Source organism: Dermacentor andersoni, chromosome 8 (assembly GCF_023375885.2).
Source record: "Dermacentor andersoni chromosome 8, qqDerAnde1_hic_scaffold, whole genome shotgun sequence".
In the NCBI taxonomy this organism is placed as follows: domain Eukaryota; kingdom Metazoa; phylum Arthropoda; class Arachnida; order Ixodida; family Ixodidae; genus Dermacentor; species Dermacentor andersoni.
Genome location: NC_092821.1, coordinates 82,005,381 through 82,024,433, shown reverse-complemented (window position 1 = coordinate 82,024,433; position 19,053 = coordinate 82,005,381). Strand labels below are relative to the sequence as shown.

The window sequence follows — 19,053 nt, the reverse complement described above, 5'->3', positions numbered from 1 at the left end:
GCCGATCAACATGTTAATCGTACTATTCAGTTTGTTAATATTTATCTTTGAATGAAACTCTATGCGCAACATCAACCGTAGAGTCATTCAATGGAACACCAAGTCTCATTTCGAGCGTTCACACAGTTTGGTGAAGGTTTTCATTTGGTACGAATGACAAACCTGTGATTTCAATGTTGTTTTGTCTGCTGTATTCTTTCAGTTCGAATATATTGGCCTTAGCTGCCACAAGTTCCTTCTTAAACTTCAAATTTTCTTCTTTTACTTTGTCATATGTTCGATTCGCTGTTTTCAGAAATCTGTGCAAACGCTCGCAAGACTCTTCCGAACACCACCAATGCTGTGGCCGACAAATTGCACTGATTCTTTCACCTCTTTCATATTTGTTTGCGTCTTTTCCACTTTTTCCAATAAATCCTGCGAAATGTTGGCAAGCTTCTCGCTAATTGAGGGCTGCTTGTCAACCGTCTCAAAAACTCGAACAGCAGCGCGCGACTCAGAAAATTTGTGTGAAAGCAAATTAGGTTTAACGCACATGCAAATATAATCGCCTTCAGCAATGTGGTACAAGTTGTTCGTGCCCGAGTCTTGCGCTGCTGTAGTGAAGGCACCGCGGTCACATATATAGTTGAGGCAGCCAGAATACCTTCCAGGTGGCAGACGGTGCATGGGGGAAGGAAGATCCCTCTCTGCTAGCTGTGTCTCCACGTAATCCGATTAGTGGAATTGCGTAGCCGATACCACATCACCGCACCGCGTGGGAAGTTCGCTGGTCAGCCTGAAAGTATAATCGCCGTCAGCAATACGGTACAAGCTGTTCTTGCCTGAGTATCAAGCTGCTGTTCATATCAGATATTGTATGTAGATAGAGTTGAATGCACATTCCTGCCGATGTTAAAACCATGACGGCTCATAACATCATGTCCCTTGCATTCACATCGTGTCTCTTAGGTCTCGTCTCTTATATTTTACGCGGTTCTTCAATAACGTTGCCAAACCAACTCGCCTAGCCTTCGGACCTTGCCGACATGAGGAATGCCTTCTTTTCAACCTCGACGTTAACGAAGCCGCAGGTGACACAAATTGTAGAATAAGTATATACCAGAGCAAACCCTGTGGACGAGGTCTCGTAACTTCCTTAGGACCAGTGATCCCTCACCGAATCACTGTTTCGACTTGTTATTGCTTTCACACTTCCCTATTCATTGTATTTATAAACCACCTCTAAAAATTCCAGATTATGAAAATGCACGATTTCAATACGGTGAAGCATGCAATTGTTTGAACTGTTGACACTCGGAATGACAGCTTGCTATTATATGAAAGACTGTCGGTTAGGTACTCACCCTCATCTAGGCTAGGCTATATAATCCATGAAATTTGCTTAGGTCACTGTATATTCCGTTTTGTCATAACCACGTTACTTAATATGTCGAATCTTTGGCCGTGACATACATGTATAACATACCTAAAGCCTGTACTGAAGCTACAAAGGAGAGCTTTCAGAACATTTATCTCCCATTCCATAAATTATACCTTTAATTATAATTCTCGAACATGGTTGGTACTATCCTATGTAACCATAAGTTTTCTATTTCACTGAATCCAAAGAGAAAGAGAGAGAGAGATCTTTACTGAAATGCAGGCAATTCTGCCAGCGTATGTACATGCGCGTGCATGCACTCTGAATAGGGATAGTGATCGAGAACAGAAAAGTCCTAGAAGAAAGAGGGCGGGAAAACAAACAGAAAACAATAAAATATGTTATTATCGTATGCACATGTGAGAAAATAGTCAAGGTGATCGTGAAAACAGGCTAGGGCTCATCACTTAAGGCATTGTCTTGGAGGAAAATGAAGGGAAATGTTAAAGCTTATCGTTGAGTTGAAGAAGGCCGAGGATTTAGTATTCTTCGTAGTTGTAGTGCTTTTTGGGAAGCATTGCCTATTACTTAACTAACAAGATAATTCATCACTTTAAGCAGGGCATTGCAACAAAATGTGCTCCATAGTTTCTAATGCACCACAGTCATCACAATTTGGCTTGATGTGGAGGCCAAGGTAGTGCAGGTAGCTTTTGGAGAATGCGGCATTCCGAGGAAGCCAGTGATTTATAATCTCAAGGTGACAGGGAATTTGATGCGGAATTCTCGATCTCGGGATGGAGTCTGTTGAATTGAGAAAACAGACTACAGGAATTTTCATCTACCCTGAAACCTCTTCACATGACCAGCTTGCAATACGAGGCATGCTTTACCGACTTTAACCGGCCAAATTATTGTATTGTATATCGTGAAAGAATTATTGAAATATGCGGCACAAATGCTCAAAAATTTGTTAGACCACACAGAAATGTAAGCAAGGTTCTAAATTGTTTAATCTCGAAGTGTAGTGCCTGTAATCTTTGTTCATTTATGCCCCATTTTTTTGCTATACCTCAGAATGTTAAGACATGTTTCTGCTGTCATTTCCACAACTGACCTGTATATACAAGTCTTATTTTTTACTGCTCCAGCAACTAGCCTTTTTCGGTTATCGGTCCGGATACCTCTGTGTGACTTTTCTCTGTCTCTGAAAAAGTGTTTTGATTGATGATATCGAAATAGCAGTGGCCGGAGAGAATAAATCTCGGTGAAACATTGTCGCTGTTTTCTAGCACTCTTCTGTCATGAGCTGAGGTCCCGCTACTATGTATTTCTCCTATTATCAGGGCACACTGGACTACAAGGTGCTTACGAAGAAGCTAAAGTACCTCATCCAAGTCGTGGAGGAAGGGCTGAGGCTTCACCCACCTACTGTGGTGTAAGTGCAATCAGTATTCGATGCCTTACTTGATTCCATTGCAAGCTGACTAAAGGGTTGAATGAGAACCTATTGAAATTTATTTGCGCCAGGACTCCCACAAAATTTAAAGACTGCCGGTTTAACACTCCAATGATGATGACGAAGGAAATAATACAAGGCCTGTCTCAAAAGTATCCGACCTTATTTATTTTACAACGGAAAGATGCGAAAGTGAGTTTGAATTCCTTATTATGGCTGGATACTACTGGGAACTGCGTGGTCCAGGCTGTCCACACTGTGCGATGTGGTGGTGGTGGTGTGGTGGTGGTGGCGGTGGTGGCGGTGGTGGGAGGGCCCTTTGTGTCTTCAGACTGCAGGTGGCATGCAAATTAGTGGCGTGTCCTGTTCCGCAGACGCAGTTGTGTTGAGTATTCTCACCTTGTGTCGGTGCGACTTTGAGTCGGCAAAAATTACGGACCGAACTTAAGGACTGCATGAATTTGTGTGCAAAGCTTGGTGACAGCCAAGCAGAAGCAATTGGAAGATCTGAACAGTGTTTGCAGATGACAGTACTGGTATGAAGCAGATTCAAATAGGGTGCACCTGCTTCAATAAAGGTAAAACATTTCAGTAGAGTGATCCGCACTATGGGAGTTTTTAACAAGCCCTAGTGCTCCAATTTATTTTGTTTGAACATACTATCAGTACCTCATAGGGCCTAGATAGGAGTGGGTTACATTTGTAGTGTAATCTGTACGACACTACCACAACAACATAAAACACATACCTTACCACGATAAGGAGAAGTCGCCAGCTTATTGTCTGAGAAGTTACTCAGCTGGTGACCGCAACAAAGATTGTCTGAATGCCTTTTTAAGGACAATTTGAGTAACATTGTTCCAAAGATATTGACACAAGAATTAGAAGACCTGGCAAGTGCACCCAAATAGCGCTCTTGTTCGTGCACCTCTAATTTTATCGGTCTTTTGACAATGAAGCCGTATATGGCTAGGTTCTGGAAAAAATTGCGTGCGTCTATCGAGCCGTGTAGATCGAAAATTTCTCCCCACATGTGGGCCGATCCCGAAGATAGCGCCACACCGGGCCGACCTGCGGTGGAGGCGAAGCAGGCTTTAAGCAATCCGCCAACTTCAAAAATAAGTTTAATACCTTAAGTCAAAATACAACCCGTATCAGCTATTAAGCTGATAAACAAACACTACACTATGACCTACTTCGGCCAAGTCTACGTTCGCACCGCCCTTTTTTTTTTGTCGGCGTTCCAAGCCCTTGCGTATCTCCTTTCCTTTCCTTCCGCTCTCCCGTGATGGCGGTCCCGTAAGCGCGCTGCCCGCCATGCAGGGCCGTGAGGCGCAAAGAAATGTGAACGATTCATGTGGCCCTGATCCCGCAAATTTGGAACGTTTCACCAAACCAACGGCCAGATTTCAAGGGGAGTTTGGGGGTGAACCAATTTTGTATGGCCTGTGCGGTTTGTGACCACTTGTGGTTTTCGAGTGACCTCACAACCACTACTGCAGCGCGGGACGTCGACAAACGCGTGATCACCTTGGCTGCGGTGAAGCATTGTGTTCCCTCGGAGTGGGGTAAGGTGCGTGTCGGTCCTGGGGGCCTGGATACGTTAGTAAAAGGTGTCGTGGAGCGTCTTGCAAGAAAACATGTGTATACCCCCCGGTGCCTCATATTCTTCCCAGGTTCAACGTCGTGGAGGGGTGACTAGTCGCGCGTCCTCTTACGATTATGTGCATGCGGCGTTTGATGTACGGCAGTGAACAGTTCGCCATTAAGGGGCCCACACACAAATATTCGCTAGTTATCCACCTTCACAGAATGGGATGGCACTGAAATTCTTTTTTTAAATGGGGGGGGGGGGGGGCGGCACTGCTCCTTAGTCTCCAGGCATAAGCCCGCGTAAAGTCGAAAGGCACCTGAAAAGAACGCACTTTCAAACCACAAAGGACATCTAGTCCAACGCGACCGCCGCCGTATAGCATCACTTCTCGAGGAGGGGTTCTATGACGATTTCGAGAAACGTAAAAATTGTGGGACTCGTTCTGTGGAAGCAGGAATGAACTACTTTGAAGGGTATTAGGATGAAGAAAAACACCAGGCGACACATCTATTTTTCCGGATGCATGGTGGGATACTTTTCAAACAGGCCTTCGATGTGGCGTTTAATGGCAGGAGGGTCCTGTCGGGTCAAAGAGCGCCAAACAGGTCATGAAGTATTCCTAATGTAGCAATGTATTGCTAAGAGTAGGTGTAACCTGACTGTATAGAGACCCAAGGACATTGGCTGTATGGTTGCGTAAAATATATATGTATGAAAACATGGCAATAACATTGACGTCCCGAAACCAGACAGTGGATCATGAGTGATGCCATAGTGGTGGTATTCGAACCAGCTTTTACCGCATGGTGTTACTTAACATGCACCCGATTAAATGCACATACATTTCCATTACGCCCCTGTCGGAATGCGAAAACGCAGCTGGTAATTTAACTAGTGACCTCGTGCTCAGCACAGTTTCTCATAGCCACTGAGCTGCAACGCCCGCCGCCTGCTAAACTTAAAGCTGTCAATAAGAATGCTTCCTTGAAGCTTAAAAGTGATGACTTATAACTTCGAATCCCAACAATATTAAAATCAGGTAAAGCACTAGTAACTGAAAATTTACTTCGCCATCTAGTTCCACCTTGACTATCTACTTTTTCCCCCCTAAACGAACACTAGGGCTTCTCTTTCCTTCTCTTTATGGGTGCAGGTGCTACAATATCATATCAACTTAAGACGACCACGTTTTCTTTGTCATCAATCCTTTAGTATCGGTTGCTTGACTTCCTAACACAAAACACATAGCGCTGATTACAAAACAAGACGCCTGTCGAAATATTTCAACCTTGCCGAGTATGTAAAACTTGCGTATCACTTTCAGCAACTTACTTGCAAGAAATTATCAACAAATGTTCTTAACATGGCAGTGTAATTGCTCACCCGCACGCCGCTCCCTCCAGCGCCACATCACGGCAAGCTGAAGAAGACTTCGAGTGGAGGGGCGTGAAGTTCAAGGCAGGCACATGCATTATGTCTCCAACGTTCCAGCTGCACAGAGATCCCCGCTATTGGGTCGATCCTGACACATTTGATCCCGAGAGGTAAGCACTCGTCAGCCTTGCTGCAGGAAACAAAAACTAAGCCACAACTCAGCATCGCTAATACTGTAGGTATGCGAAAGCACACTTTGGTTGTGACGATTGATCGTCACGTGTTCTTCACTTCTCTTCATAACGATTAGTCCTCACATGCCGTCACGTGTTCTCTGCCGCAGGGGGTACGGACTCCGGCAACCTTTCTTTGCTTTTTGTCTTTACTCCTGACACGTGTATTATGTAGGGTTGTCAAATAAACTGACTGCGCCGTCTCGACAGCAGCGTGTGCGTGCGTCGCGGGCTGCCTGGAACGCTGTGAATGATTAGAGAAGTTTGTGTACTCCGCATCTCTTTTGTGATTTCATGGCCGCTGTGAATCTCGACAGGCCTCGAGTTCTCTCTTAAGTACCTATAATGTGGGAGAAGCCTGCCCATAATTTTATAAAGAAATGGGTGATTGAATTTCCGTCATTCAGCATGGTAGCGCCATGCTCTAATGATTGGGCCACGATCACACGCATGCTTCTCTCGGGGTTTTTTCTCTCTGAAGTCCCTGGCGCGGGAGTCACGTGGGTGCTTCTCGCATTCTTACTTCATGACAGCGCTTTGAGACGCTCTGTTACTGCCTTCAACATGAGTCCAAAATTTAGCTAAGATGAATTACTAGAAAGTATTTTAATTAGTCGTCCAGTATTCAACTGTAAAGAACTTAGGCGAGATGCCAAGGTCAGGGCAGTTCTTTCTAACGCCGCGACGGTGGCAAGCCTTTACCAATCGAAGGAAGTAACTGATTGTGACCAACGGGCCCACGCGCTTCCTCTAAGAACTAGTAATTATCTGGTGCGTTTTCTCGCTTTCGGATAAGCTCCGAGAAAAGCGGATTAGTATACGCTTGAAATTTCGCTTAGGAATCGACACACTCTACGCTTGTGTACTAGCGCCCTCATGCTCATGCGTCATGTGTGTTAGCTTGCAATTACGGTGCAGCCAAGCAAAACAAAATAAGGAATTTTATGCACAAAGCCATTATATAACTATGAGGCACGTCATAATGGGGGACACCAGAAATTTCGACCACCTGGTGGTCTTTAATGCGCACCCAGTCCACGACACACAGGCGTTCTTTGTATTTTAGCCCTCAACGAAATGCGGATGCCGCGGCCGGGAATTGATCCTGAGACCTCGTTCTTCGTAGAGCAACGTCAAAGTCACTACGCCACCTAGACGGGTCCCTACAGCTGCGCAAACGAGTGGAATTGAGCGCAATAGAGCAGAATGACCTATATACGTCAGCCGCTAGTCGCCTCGATTACAAAGACAAAGGTTGAGGTAATTTCTTTTTTCGCAAGAACACGTTCATTTTCACATGAAACATCCACTTAATCTACTTTAAAGTGCTACATTTTTCTAAAGAGTGTGATGTTCATATTGGACAACAGCAAAATAATTATCTTGTGGTAATGGTGGTGGTGGTGGTAAACTTTATTGAAAGGGGGAAGGAGAAAGGGGCAGGTGGCTGAAGGATCGGGCTCAAGTAAGGCCCTGGTCCTGCTTGGCCTTCTTCGCCCAGTCCACCAGTTCAAGCTGTCGGTCTACGTCCCCGGACCTCAGCCAGGCTGTCCAGTTAGTCTGACTGCTGACGGGGGGATGAGAAAACTGGAGCGTGGTGCATTCCCACAGCATGTGCGTGTGTCCCTATTTGTGAACAGAGCCTCCATACGTCGCTTTCCTTGCCCCCTGTAATTCTGTTTATGTACTTTAGGTGCGGGTATGTTCCCGGCCACGGCGGCCGCATTTCGATGGGGGCGGAATGTGAAAACACCCGTGTACTTAGATTTAGGTGCACGTTAAAGAAACCCAGGGGGTCGACATTTCCGGAATCCTCCACTACGGCATGCCTCATAATCAGGAAGTGGTTTTGGTAAGTAAAAACCCCATAATTTTGTGCGGGTATGTGTTTGTCTGGAGTCGCCTAAACGCGACAGCTTGCGTTTTATCGAGTTTCTTGGCCGATGGTGGGAGCGCGCGACGCCTCAAGCGATACCTATGGGCTATTCCGTGGTAAGTCTCGCAGGGTTCCTCGTGTCTCCTCCTCGTTCACGCTGTCCGCATCCGCGGACGAAGCTCGGCGCGCGAGATCTCGAGCCAAACTGTGAGCCGACGCGTTGCCGGGCACAGCCGCGTGTGCGGGCGTTTACACGAGGGTTTTCCAGCTGCTTAGGGGGCGCAGAGTAAGGACATGGTACGCCTGTTCGGAAATTTTACAACGGGCGAAATTGCCGATGGCCTGCTTACTATCGCTGATGACGGTGCAAGCCGCATACGCTCGATAATCTTTCTTTTTTTTTTTTGTCTCGACAATCATTCTTGAACTAGCAATACTAAAGTGAAAATGTGATATGATGTGCAAGTGATAAAACCCATATTTCCCTCCTCAAAGCTCTGAATTAAACTCAGCCACAAAATACTGGTACGTGCTCAGGAAAGCCGATTAACGGAATGTACCGTAGTGCACGACAAGTACATTTGGTTTGTGGCCTGCTTATAGTTACTTTGAAAAACAAGGCCGAGAGTTGGCTAAAGAAACGTAAGAAAGGAAAATATTGATGCTACCAGACAGGTAATACACATGTTTTCCAAAATGTGATGTTGTTTTTGTGGCTCTTTTATGGAACAAAATACCATGTTCCATATATCTTTCGATGATGTACCCCTTCGATCAAGAAGAGAACAACAGCAGTGTGGTAGACAACGTAATGCATAATGAATCCTGATTACTTTGCCTGTCCAAATATTTCATGAAAAAGCATAAAACTGTCTTCTGGAGTGAGTAATCATTAGCGAGTATTTAAAGTTCCGGCTAAATAACCGCGGCCTTCTTAATAGGAAAAAAAAAAGCTTGTGTTGTTAAGCTAGATGTGGTTGTGCTTGGTCTTGACATCCAGTTGTCGAATTGAACACATTAGCGAGTGGAGTGGGCAAATGCGAAACAGCACTAATGAACGAAGAGCTCTGGAAATTCGTCTCCATATTTTGAATTGAAATTTTGAATTGAGACAGAAAATTTACTGCGAACAATGTTTTGACTTCGATTCAAGTGTTTTGACACGATTCGGGGTGCCAACGGGGAAATATTTTCTGCGCTTTCTACAGTGAAAGAAGTATGAATTGTGAGACAGAAGTTCAGGCCACTGGTTTTAATGACAATTTGAAAATTACTAAATAAACTCAGAGTAGAGCATGACGTCAGATAGTCAGCCTTTGCGAGGAAACCCCATCTGCCACCGTTATGCCCCCGCTTACCCTCGCTCAACGTGCAGGTTACACTTTGAGTCCTGGAGTAGCACGTCGTGCTTTTCGACATGTGAGGGCGTTGTTTCGTTCGCAGTTACGCTCACTATACCGAAGGCCAGCGGAGTTGCCTCCGCTTTTTCCAGCCTTGCCACTCGCCTTCTGGTCGTCGCGTTTGAGACCTTTAATTATCTGTCTAGATACCAGGCCACACTGTCGCTGTCCGCAACAGCCACACATTCCCGCTTTCATACGGGGCAGCTGCAGACGGTGAGCCCAGCGCAGCAGCTCAGGGTTACTAGAAACGAGCGCTTGGCATCACGTGAAGGGTCCCGTGATTGGTTGCTGTTCTCATTAATCCTTCCTCGTACACTGATGAACAGGGTTCAATATTTCAGCGCGACGCTGCGTCCAACTTTTTTTTTATTTGTTGCATGGAATTTTAAAGCACCTGTCAAACTGAGATAACTTCACGGAGCAGACCAGAATGTTTTGCCAAAATTGGTGAAGTGGCCCTGATATGATTCTGAACAACTTCTGAGATCCTTTGGCACGCGCGTATTGTCGCGTTGTTGCCACGCTATTCCGGTGGCGGCGCTTCCATTTTGACCACGAAATGTCGAGTCACTGTTCTAGGATGAAGAGCGGCGTTCTCCGACAATAACGCTTGCCCGCTCCGAACATGCCTTTAAAATTTTTCACTACCTTTGGAGATCATTCATACAATGTCTGCAGGTTCAGCCCAGAGAATCAGCCTTCCATCCACAAGATGGCCTTTCAACCCTTCGGCTTGGGGCCGCGGCACTGCGTGGGGTTCCAGATGGCCCGCTTGGAGATACGCTACACACTCGCCAGACTTGTCCAGCGCTATCGGGTCGAACTTGGTGAATCTCAGAAGGTAAGTTAACAGTCTAACAAATGTTCGTCTCGGCGGCCTCCGGTGCTGGTTATAGATTCAGATATGGCTTTGCCGGTACCGGTAAAGGTGTCAAGTAGCCTTAAGAACGCCAACATTGAAACCATCAGCGTTCTAGTAGTCGGCAACTATACTTGGCCCCAACGTAACTACAGTAGAGATATAAGCAAAATAGAGGTAAACTGAAAAAAATCCCAGCGCCCTCCACTCTGTGAAGAAGGATGACCAGCAGAGCTGTGTATCTGGGCCCCTTAATGGCGAACTCCACCTCCAATGCGGGTTGGCCCTGCGTTTCACTATCTTCGGGATCGGCCCACGTATGGGGAGTAGTTTACGCCTGCTTCACCTCCGCCGCGAGTCGGGCCGGCATTGCACGATCTTCGGGATCGGCCCACGTATGGGGAGTGCGTAATGTCTGCTTCACGTCCGCCGTGGATCGGCCCGGTATTGCGCTATCTTCGGGATCGGCTCAGAAGTTTTTTTTTTGTTTTCAACGACACGAAAATTTCCTTGGAGGGTAGAGGTATACAGCTTCGCTGTAAAATGGAGACTTGAAGTAGGGAACAGTGATTAAACAAGGAGAGTATGTGAAACAAACGTTTGGACACGAACGCCTATCCTCGTCATGGCAGCCCTGCTGAAGACAAGCCAACTTATGGAAAAGTTGGCTTCAATTACATTCCTTGTTCAAGCACTGTTGTCAACATCGAAGAAGAATACTTATTAATAAACCAATTCAATATGTAGTCATAACAGAGTATGCATAGGTATGCATTCGCTCGAAGACACATTATCCTGTTTTTCTGGGTGATGCAGTTGAAGAAGAATGGAAATAATAGGCTGTGCGACGCTCTTCAAAGAAATGGGGTGTGACACAAGTGGAGCTTCGAACAAGTAGAATGGGTTTTATTCGGCAAAGCATTAGATGATACACATTTCTAACTTCGATGTACAACCACGACCAAAACAGGAGTATGCAGAAAAACGAAGTAGTCTTCCAACCATATTTATATTATTACAACATATCATGAACTTCTTGAACACACAAATACACAGACGCACGAACGCATCTACGTGCATGTGTAGAAAAGACTGTCGGACTTCTACTGAAAGACGTATTCTGGCTGGAGAGGCATTCTCTAGTTCTTAGCCTGGCGTCGTAAAATCCGTTGATCTACCGGAACCCAGTTCCATTCAAAACGAATCAGACAATGATAGCAATGTAATTTAAGCTGCTGCTGATCTTTTTGTTCGTTTGTAACAGTGCATCGGTCTTTACATGTCCTTTTTCGCAGGGCGAAATGAAAATGGGTGGCTACGCCATGATGTCTGCGCCAGAGAACGGACCCTGGCTCAAGTTATACAAGTTGTGAAAAAGGACAATCAGCAGAACTCTTAAAAGAGAAGCCCGGAGCATGGCACTTGTGTGCAGACGTGTTTTATGTAAAGAAACAAATGTAGCGAAAAATACAAACACGTATCATTTAACCGAACCTGATCAAGGTCATGCGTCATTTTCTACTAACGGTCGCGATAAAAATACTCCCCAATGTATCTACACTCTTAGCACGGTAACGTTTATTAAAGGGATATATTCTAACAAATTTGCTCACCTTGCGTTTATAAGTTTGGCGTTAACCTTTACAAAAGTTAACCTCTATTAAAGGTAAGTAGGCATGCACTTAACTAGAGGTTACAATAACACTTAGCACTTTAATCTTTAGTATAGGCATACAGTCTTGAGCGCCTTCGCCTAAATATAGAGCGCTGCGCATGCTCTGTAGAGCCGGTGTCGCCTAGCAACGGGGACGCGGCTCTTCTTTCTTTCGGGCTTCTTTCTGCGGTATGTTCATAAAAGCCCGTTGCTTTGCGCATGCTCCGCCCGGGCAGTTGTTGCCTAGCAACAGAAGTGCCTCTCTTCCTTCTTTCGCGCTTCTTTCCACTTGAGCCTCTTCTTTTTACGCCCCTCTTTCGGCGGCCGTATTAGGCAGCAGACAACCATGCGCGGTGAAATCTGAGCCTTCGCGGAGGAGGCCACTCGGCCAGTCCTTTTCTGACGCTGTCTTTACACGCGCTTGCGCTTCGAAATAGTTCACGTGTCCACTTCGTGCGGTTTTCAGGGCAAAGGGTCTCCCTGCGTCCCTCTCAGCCTAAGAAAAAAAATAAAAAATTGCGTTTTGCAGGCAACTTAGACCTTACGCGCCCCGCAACATCTCCTGTTCGACCCCAAGGTTGTAAAGACATAAAATGCCACCTACTCCCCAAAAATGCACAGCAAAGGTGAGCGCGGGAGCCACAGAAATTTGTTTACTTTCCAATAGTATATTGTAAGCGACAGACTCGTATTATTTTGGGTTACAATTGTGCAGCTGCTCAGCAATAAATGAGGCAAATTTTCGCTTTGCCAATGTCAAGTGTTCCGACCTTTGGTTCGCGCTGTTGCAGTTTTTCTCCTCCTGCACATTTATTTGTGTTTACTCGGTGGCTTGCTCCTAAGGTATCGTTTAGCATGCGAAAATGAAAAAAAAAAACAAATTTCAGCTCACTGATTTTCTTTTTTAATTTTAGCATGCTGAATGATACCTTTGGAAGAATCCACACAGTAAACGTAAATGCATGCGCCAGAGGAGAAAAACAGCAACAGCACGGGTCAAAGGTCTGAACACTTGACGTTGTTAATGCGCAAAGGAAAAATTTCCTTCATTTATTGCTTAAAAGTTATAAAGTGTATCCAAAAAGAGTATGCGTCTGCCACTGACTATGACATTCGTAAGTAAAGATCTGTTCTTACGCGCTGATCTTTATTGCGCTTGTTGAAGGGTATAGATCATTTTTTGACTAGATATCCCTGCAGTCGAAGAGGGGATGCTACTGCTTGTGTAGTTCTAAGTTGCCAGCAAAACGAGTTCCTTTTTTTTTTTGCTTAGGCTGGGAGACACAGGAACACCCTTTGCTGCGGAAACCAGACGAGGTGGACAGGTGAACTATTTCTAAGCGCAAGCGCGTTAAGAGACAGTGTCCGAAAAGGACTGGCCGAGTGGCGTCCTCCGCGAGGGCTCACATTTCTCCGCGCACGGTTGTAGTCAGCTTAATCCGGCCGCGGAAAGAAGCGCGCAAGAAAAAATGAGGTGGAAGCAGAGAGAATGGCTAAAGAAGGAAATGACGCACCTCTGTTGTTTGGCGACAGCTGGCTGGTTGTAGCGTGCGCGGATTTGGCCTTTGTGGTACAAAACCCAAATGTTACGCGTCCCCGTTGCTAGGCCGCACCCGGCCCGGCGGACCATGTAAAGACCGGGGCCCATATAAAATTCTCTACAAGAACACCGCTCAACTGAATGGGGTAACAAAAGCGTACTTCCATCTAAGTCACTTAAATCGTTGTATTTCTGCCTTCAAAGTCCACTACTAGTATTCCTTCGGATTTGTGACGAAATGACATTCCTCGTGAGATTGTCTATTGCTCAACATTTGAGCAAATATGTAACGGTAAGTTCCCAACAATGCGGTTCAAAACACAATATGAAGGCCTGAGGAGGAGGCACAGTTAGCTTGTATAAATAATTCGAGTATAAACTGACAGTTCCACACCTAGTGTAAGGTTCTTTAGAAGGCAATATATTTATTTGAACATATAACATAGGACACATCACAAACACAGCAGGCTTTACTGGCACATGACTAGATTTGAAACTTCAAAAGAATAGTGTCACTTGCATAATATCACAGAAAATCACTTGTATTATACCACGGTGTTTGATTCATGCATGTCATCATTAAATCCGTGTTCCATGTGCATGTAAAAGTTTGTATTGCAGTCAGGAAACAAGAAAACAAGGCAAAGGTTAAGTATGTCAGATTGCGAGCACTAAAACATGAATTGGACGCTTGTGTTCAGATCCACCTTGGACACTGCAGAAAAAAAAAGCTTTACAGATCATGTGCAGCTTTAGAGCAGGACAATAAAGGCACTCTCAATGCAATGTAGCAGATGCAAAAACTATACAAAGTTTCGGCTATAGGTGACACCTAAAAAAAGAAGACTGGACCATAGGCCATGCATGCTTCAAATCCAATGTAAATGTAAATTGGCATCAAGACCAAAAACAAGTCTTGCAGCCTTCGACTGAACAATGATACCATTAAAAACAAATTTTCAAATTAAAGTTCTCATGTAAGTACTGGAGGAAGCTCTTTCTCTGTGCATGTGAGCAATAAGTATCTCTCAAAAGTAGTAACATTTGCATCATATTACACTATGATGTATACATGACATCAGTGAAATGTTAACTGTCTATATAGGCTTACGTTGTGGTTACCAAACAAGAAAACCAGGAAATTTGAACTTCACCATGACGTTACAGGCACTACAACAGGAACGGGACAATTGTTATTATATCACCTTTGAAGACCACACAAGTATTGTTGCACACGCTGGTGTACATTAAGAATATGGCTCCAAAGACACTCCAAATACAATATAGCAAATGCAAAAATACAAGATTATAACTGTTTAGTTACGGGTAACATCTCAAAAAAGAAAGACTACCATAGAGCCATGTGCAGCGCTTCCAGGTCAGTATTATAGGGAAATCGGTAGGCAGAGAAAAAAGGAGCCTTTCATGCTGTAATTGAGCCAGAATAAAATTAAAACAAATGTTGTAATTACACGTCTACACATGTTCGCGCAAGTAGTAGAAGCGATGCTTGCATACATGTGAGCTAACACTAAAATCTTAGCAAATATGTCAGACGAATATTTCAAACATACTGACAAATGTGTAGCAATGTAAAATAGTAAGATCATCATGCTTGAATTGTGGCACTTGTATGAACACCCACACTCCACCACAAATATCAACTATCACCTTAAATAAAGTATAGCTCGCTAGTTAACATCTGTAGGTATTTAAATTAAATGCTCATATTGCAAATACAAAATCAAGGCTGCTGAGCTTGATCACGTTGTTATATACATTTCTATTGCTGGCACCACAAGTATTCACTCTCAAAGTCTACTTTAAAACACGCTGATCTTCTTAAACAGGCTATCGTCTAAGCATGATAGGAGCTTTTCGTTGTGTTTTAGTGAGATAATGTATCAGGATCACAGAAGGCCATGTGACACTAACGGGACACCTATACCATCTATAGATGCTACATTCGCTTGTACGCGGACAGTTTGGGACCTCAAGATTGCTCTCTCTTTTCATCACAGCCATGAAGCAATAACGAAAAAAAGCTTCGAGCACAGCGCTGCGTGGCAGCACACATTTACTGCTACAGCAGCACCAGGAATGATGCAAATAGACATAAATGTTAATGGTCCGTGTAAAATATGTCTAAATACACATACATACAAGTTTTAGACTATCATAAGAAAGACGATCTCAGCCCTGTTGAGAGCACAATCATGTCTGTTTGCGGCCAGTATGTAAGTTGTTAATTCTCCGATCTCCTTGAGGGGCAGTGGAGCCTACAAGAACAGAATAGTAATCTTAACATCTTAAATTTACTTGCTTAAGTCGCACTGCAAACAGCTATCAACATGTAATGAAGGAAGCATAACCACAAACAAATAAAACATTGCCACGGAACATATAATTAAACACGCAAAATTTAAGCATGTTCTATCAAGAAAATTTCTGTAAGAATAAAATTCAGGGTTATATATTAAAAAAATTATTAATCAAATAAAATAATAGCGCAAATCAATTCCCAAGTCAGTTCGTACTCCACTCGAGCGCAAAAAACAACACCGCAAGAATGCGACAGTTTAACAGTAAAAACCCGATATCAAGTGATTACAAACTCATCATCATCATCATCAGCCTAGTTACGCCCACTGCAGGGCAAAGGCCTCTCCCATACTGCAATTATTATTCTTTATTAAGGATAGCTTACAATTCATTTGTAAACATATGACCATATCAGCACAAAACACCAGTTCGGTGCATAAGGTCGAATGTTGTGCTTACGGACAAAAGCGCAACATATGCTCGAGGTTTAAGAATAACCAACACGGTGACTCATAGGGATTTGAAAGAAAACTGTGTTTATGAAGCGAGCAAGTAGTTAGCTTCAATAAAACTGATTAGCGTAAGCGTGATCACTAATTGACGGTCAAACATACGAAACACACACACCCCAGCAAATAAATAATTGAACAAGAAGCATTGCTTACCTGGGTCACATTTATTGCTGTCTTCGGTATTCGTTACAGAAGTCGCAACATAAGTGATGCTCACCACACTCAGGTAAGCGAAGAACTTTTATCATTATCCCTCGGCAATGCGGCTCCTTGCAGCGAGCCCGCAGCGCGCCAAACATGTCGCTGCTCCACGGCGACAGTGCTTCTTTTCAGCGGCTGGCGCACCTTTGGGAATCTTTTTGGTAACTGTACCACGCGTCACGAGCAACTCACGTACAAACACGCTTGGTAAGCGCACGCCACCAAATCGGAGAGCGTTAAAACATGGTTAAAGCGATGAAACAAAGCGCGACACGACCGTTATACAAAAAGACCGCATCGGTGATACTCTTCCCGACATGCTTCTTGAGAGCTACGCAATGTAAAGGAGATATGACTGCGCTCATTTTTCGCTGAAGCTGGAGCACCTTTGATTATGGCATCCATCCATAGAGTGGAAATAACAATAATCAAGCTACAGTTCCGTCAAAGTGTCACATAACCGTATATCAAAATTCTAAAATTCTATACGTTAGACATGTTGCTGTTCATTTGTATTTGTATATTTTTTCACTGCTCATTTGGCCGGCCGCCAATGTGTCCTCATATGGTAAACGCCCGTTCATCTCTCTACGAGACCTTACAGGAGCGGCTGTTGCCCACTGTGATGTGAACGTATCGGCGTCTTTCTCGCGCATAGAGTTACTACACTGACTCTAGAGGACAAGCAACCAATAGGGCCCATGCATTGAAATCGGGAACCGCGAGAGCGCCGCCATGTTGCTACGCGCTGAGGTTGCCAGCTCCTGAGACGCTTGCTAGACTTGGCGACAGTAGTCGGTTTTATTCTGGAAACCGTAGCAGCATAGCAGCATGGCGTCTCGCTTGTAGGGTGGTGATGTGGTGTGCGTGCAGCCGTCTGTTTGGGCTTTATACATAGGTACTTCATTCTATATTGAGGGATGGTGTGGGTGCGCTCCATGTTGGCCGTGCAGGTGACGGTTATGCAACCGAAGGATGATCCTGTTGAAGTTTTCGGCGGTATGCGGTTTCCAGCGGTCACGCCTGTTGCAGGAGTGTCACTCGACGAGGTTACGAGTTAGGACCTCGAAGCTGTGGTCAAATTCTTCATTGGCGTTCCGTAATTCTTTTCGCACGGGCGCGGTATGTTGCGGAAGCCGGTATGCGCTTTTTTCGTTGCGGGGCGCTTTTCTCGTCGCAATTATACATCGTCTTTTTTTTACAGGCACTGATCTAGCTGTAGGACACATGTAACCGACAAACGGAAGTCTCGAGAGAGCGCCTGAGATTATTATAAAGCAGGCGGCGCAAGAACTCCAGGGCACCTAAGGGACCAAAGCTCGAAGCAGAGCGGTACGTAGGTTGGGGCCGCCGAGGCAGGTGTGTGCCAGGGAGTGTTCGCACGGACAGCTACCCTGGCACGCACAGCCGTGCTTCGCGTGGTCGAGATACTTTAAAGGCACCTGCGCCCATGATTTTTTTTTTTTTTTGCCTCGGTGCAGGGAGCATGATTAACCAGAATAATATGGAGGGCATCCGGTGCAGTCGCGAATGCGAGTCGTGGTATATGTAGCTCGCCTCGTAAGGCGTATGTAGTAATACAAGAGTTAGTTGTATGAACTTTATGCATAATACGCTTTGTAACGGTACCTTAAAACAATGGGTCCAGAGAGCAGTGTTGGTACGTTTTTTCGTACCGCCCTAATCCTATACCTCCTCTCCCCTACAAACACACACACATACCCCTTTTTTCTTTATGTATACATACAGTTCCTTCCCATGACGGATTGACCAGTTCAAGTTGTCAACTTGTCAATAACTGTCGTAGGTACTACTGTAATAAACACAATTCCACGATGGAATTGTTTATTTTATTTTTTATTATAACACTGAAAACTCCATAGAACCTTATTTTGTATATGGGAGAGAAGCATTGGCCTTTTGCACACGTGGATATCACAAGCTTAATCCTGTTTGCAATACACAGACAAAGCAGCTGCTACAACATGAACTGCAGCATTGAGGGCCACACAACACTTACTTAATGAAAGGTGAAAAATATAGATGGAAGCTTCAAAATACGCCCTGTAGCACTGAAAAGTATAACATATATTGTATGTGTACACTAAATGTTCAAAAAAGCAATGCATCAATGTCCCATTTGCCTTCAAGTTTATTATCAAGTTCCAGTTTACTGAAGTTTATTATGAGCATATGTGCAACAGGAATCTCCTGACACACCCGCAGTCAAGGTGGCTATTCCAGGTGTGCTGACTGCCTCAGCGTAAGAAAAGGAAAGAAATTGGGTGAATGTCAACACCAATGCCACAGCTTCTTGCCTCTGACATGCACGTGCCTCCGTGGCATCTTTGTTGGTGTAGTCTGCACAGGTGAGCTGGCGTGGCGATGCGTAGGAGTCATCTGAGAGAAACAGTATCGTTTACATGGAAAAGTGGCTGTTTACATTGCCTGTCGCTTTCCCTCAAATGCTACTTGGAGACTAGGGTGACACACACGCAGTCAAGGTGGCTGTTCGAGGTGTGCTGGCTGCCTAAACGTTGAAGGCCACTCGCCTTCGCTCAGGGGGTCCGCGAGCCGCGACCAGCACGACAAAGGGCCAACGGCGCAAAGAACAAAAACCGCTTTAATTTATGATAATGAAACACTCAAACAATTACCGCAGC

General features: G+C 44.8%; 1 protein-coding gene and 1 pseudogene across 2 annotated transcripts in view; one reads left to right on the top strand and one right to left on the bottom strand.

Annotated features, from left to right (window-relative positions):
* The window catches only part of LOC126538682 (cytochrome P450 3A14-like), a 63,048-nt gene extending 51,394 nt beyond the window's left edge, over positions 1-11,654 (top strand). The window contains exons 11-15 of one of the 2 annotated variants that reach the window (XM_055074905.2): positions 2,710-2,801; positions 5,820-5,960; positions 7,717-7,875; positions 9,981-10,143; positions 11,457-11,654. In XM_055074905.2, coding sequence (XP_054930880.1) covers positions 2,710-2,801; positions 5,820-5,960; positions 7,717-7,875; positions 9,981-10,143; positions 11,457-11,534 — 633 coding nt within the window. In that variant the 3' untranslated portion in view covers positions 11,535-11,654. The remainder of the gene's footprint in view (positions 1-2,709; positions 2,802-5,819; positions 5,961-7,716; positions 7,876-9,980; positions 10,144-11,456) is intronic. The other variant, XM_055074906.2, reaches the window with a different exon arrangement.
* Positions 3,851-4,031, bottom strand: LOC126538756 (U2 spliceosomal RNA; annotated as a pseudogene).
* Positions 11,655-19,053: the final 7,399 nt, after the last annotated feature.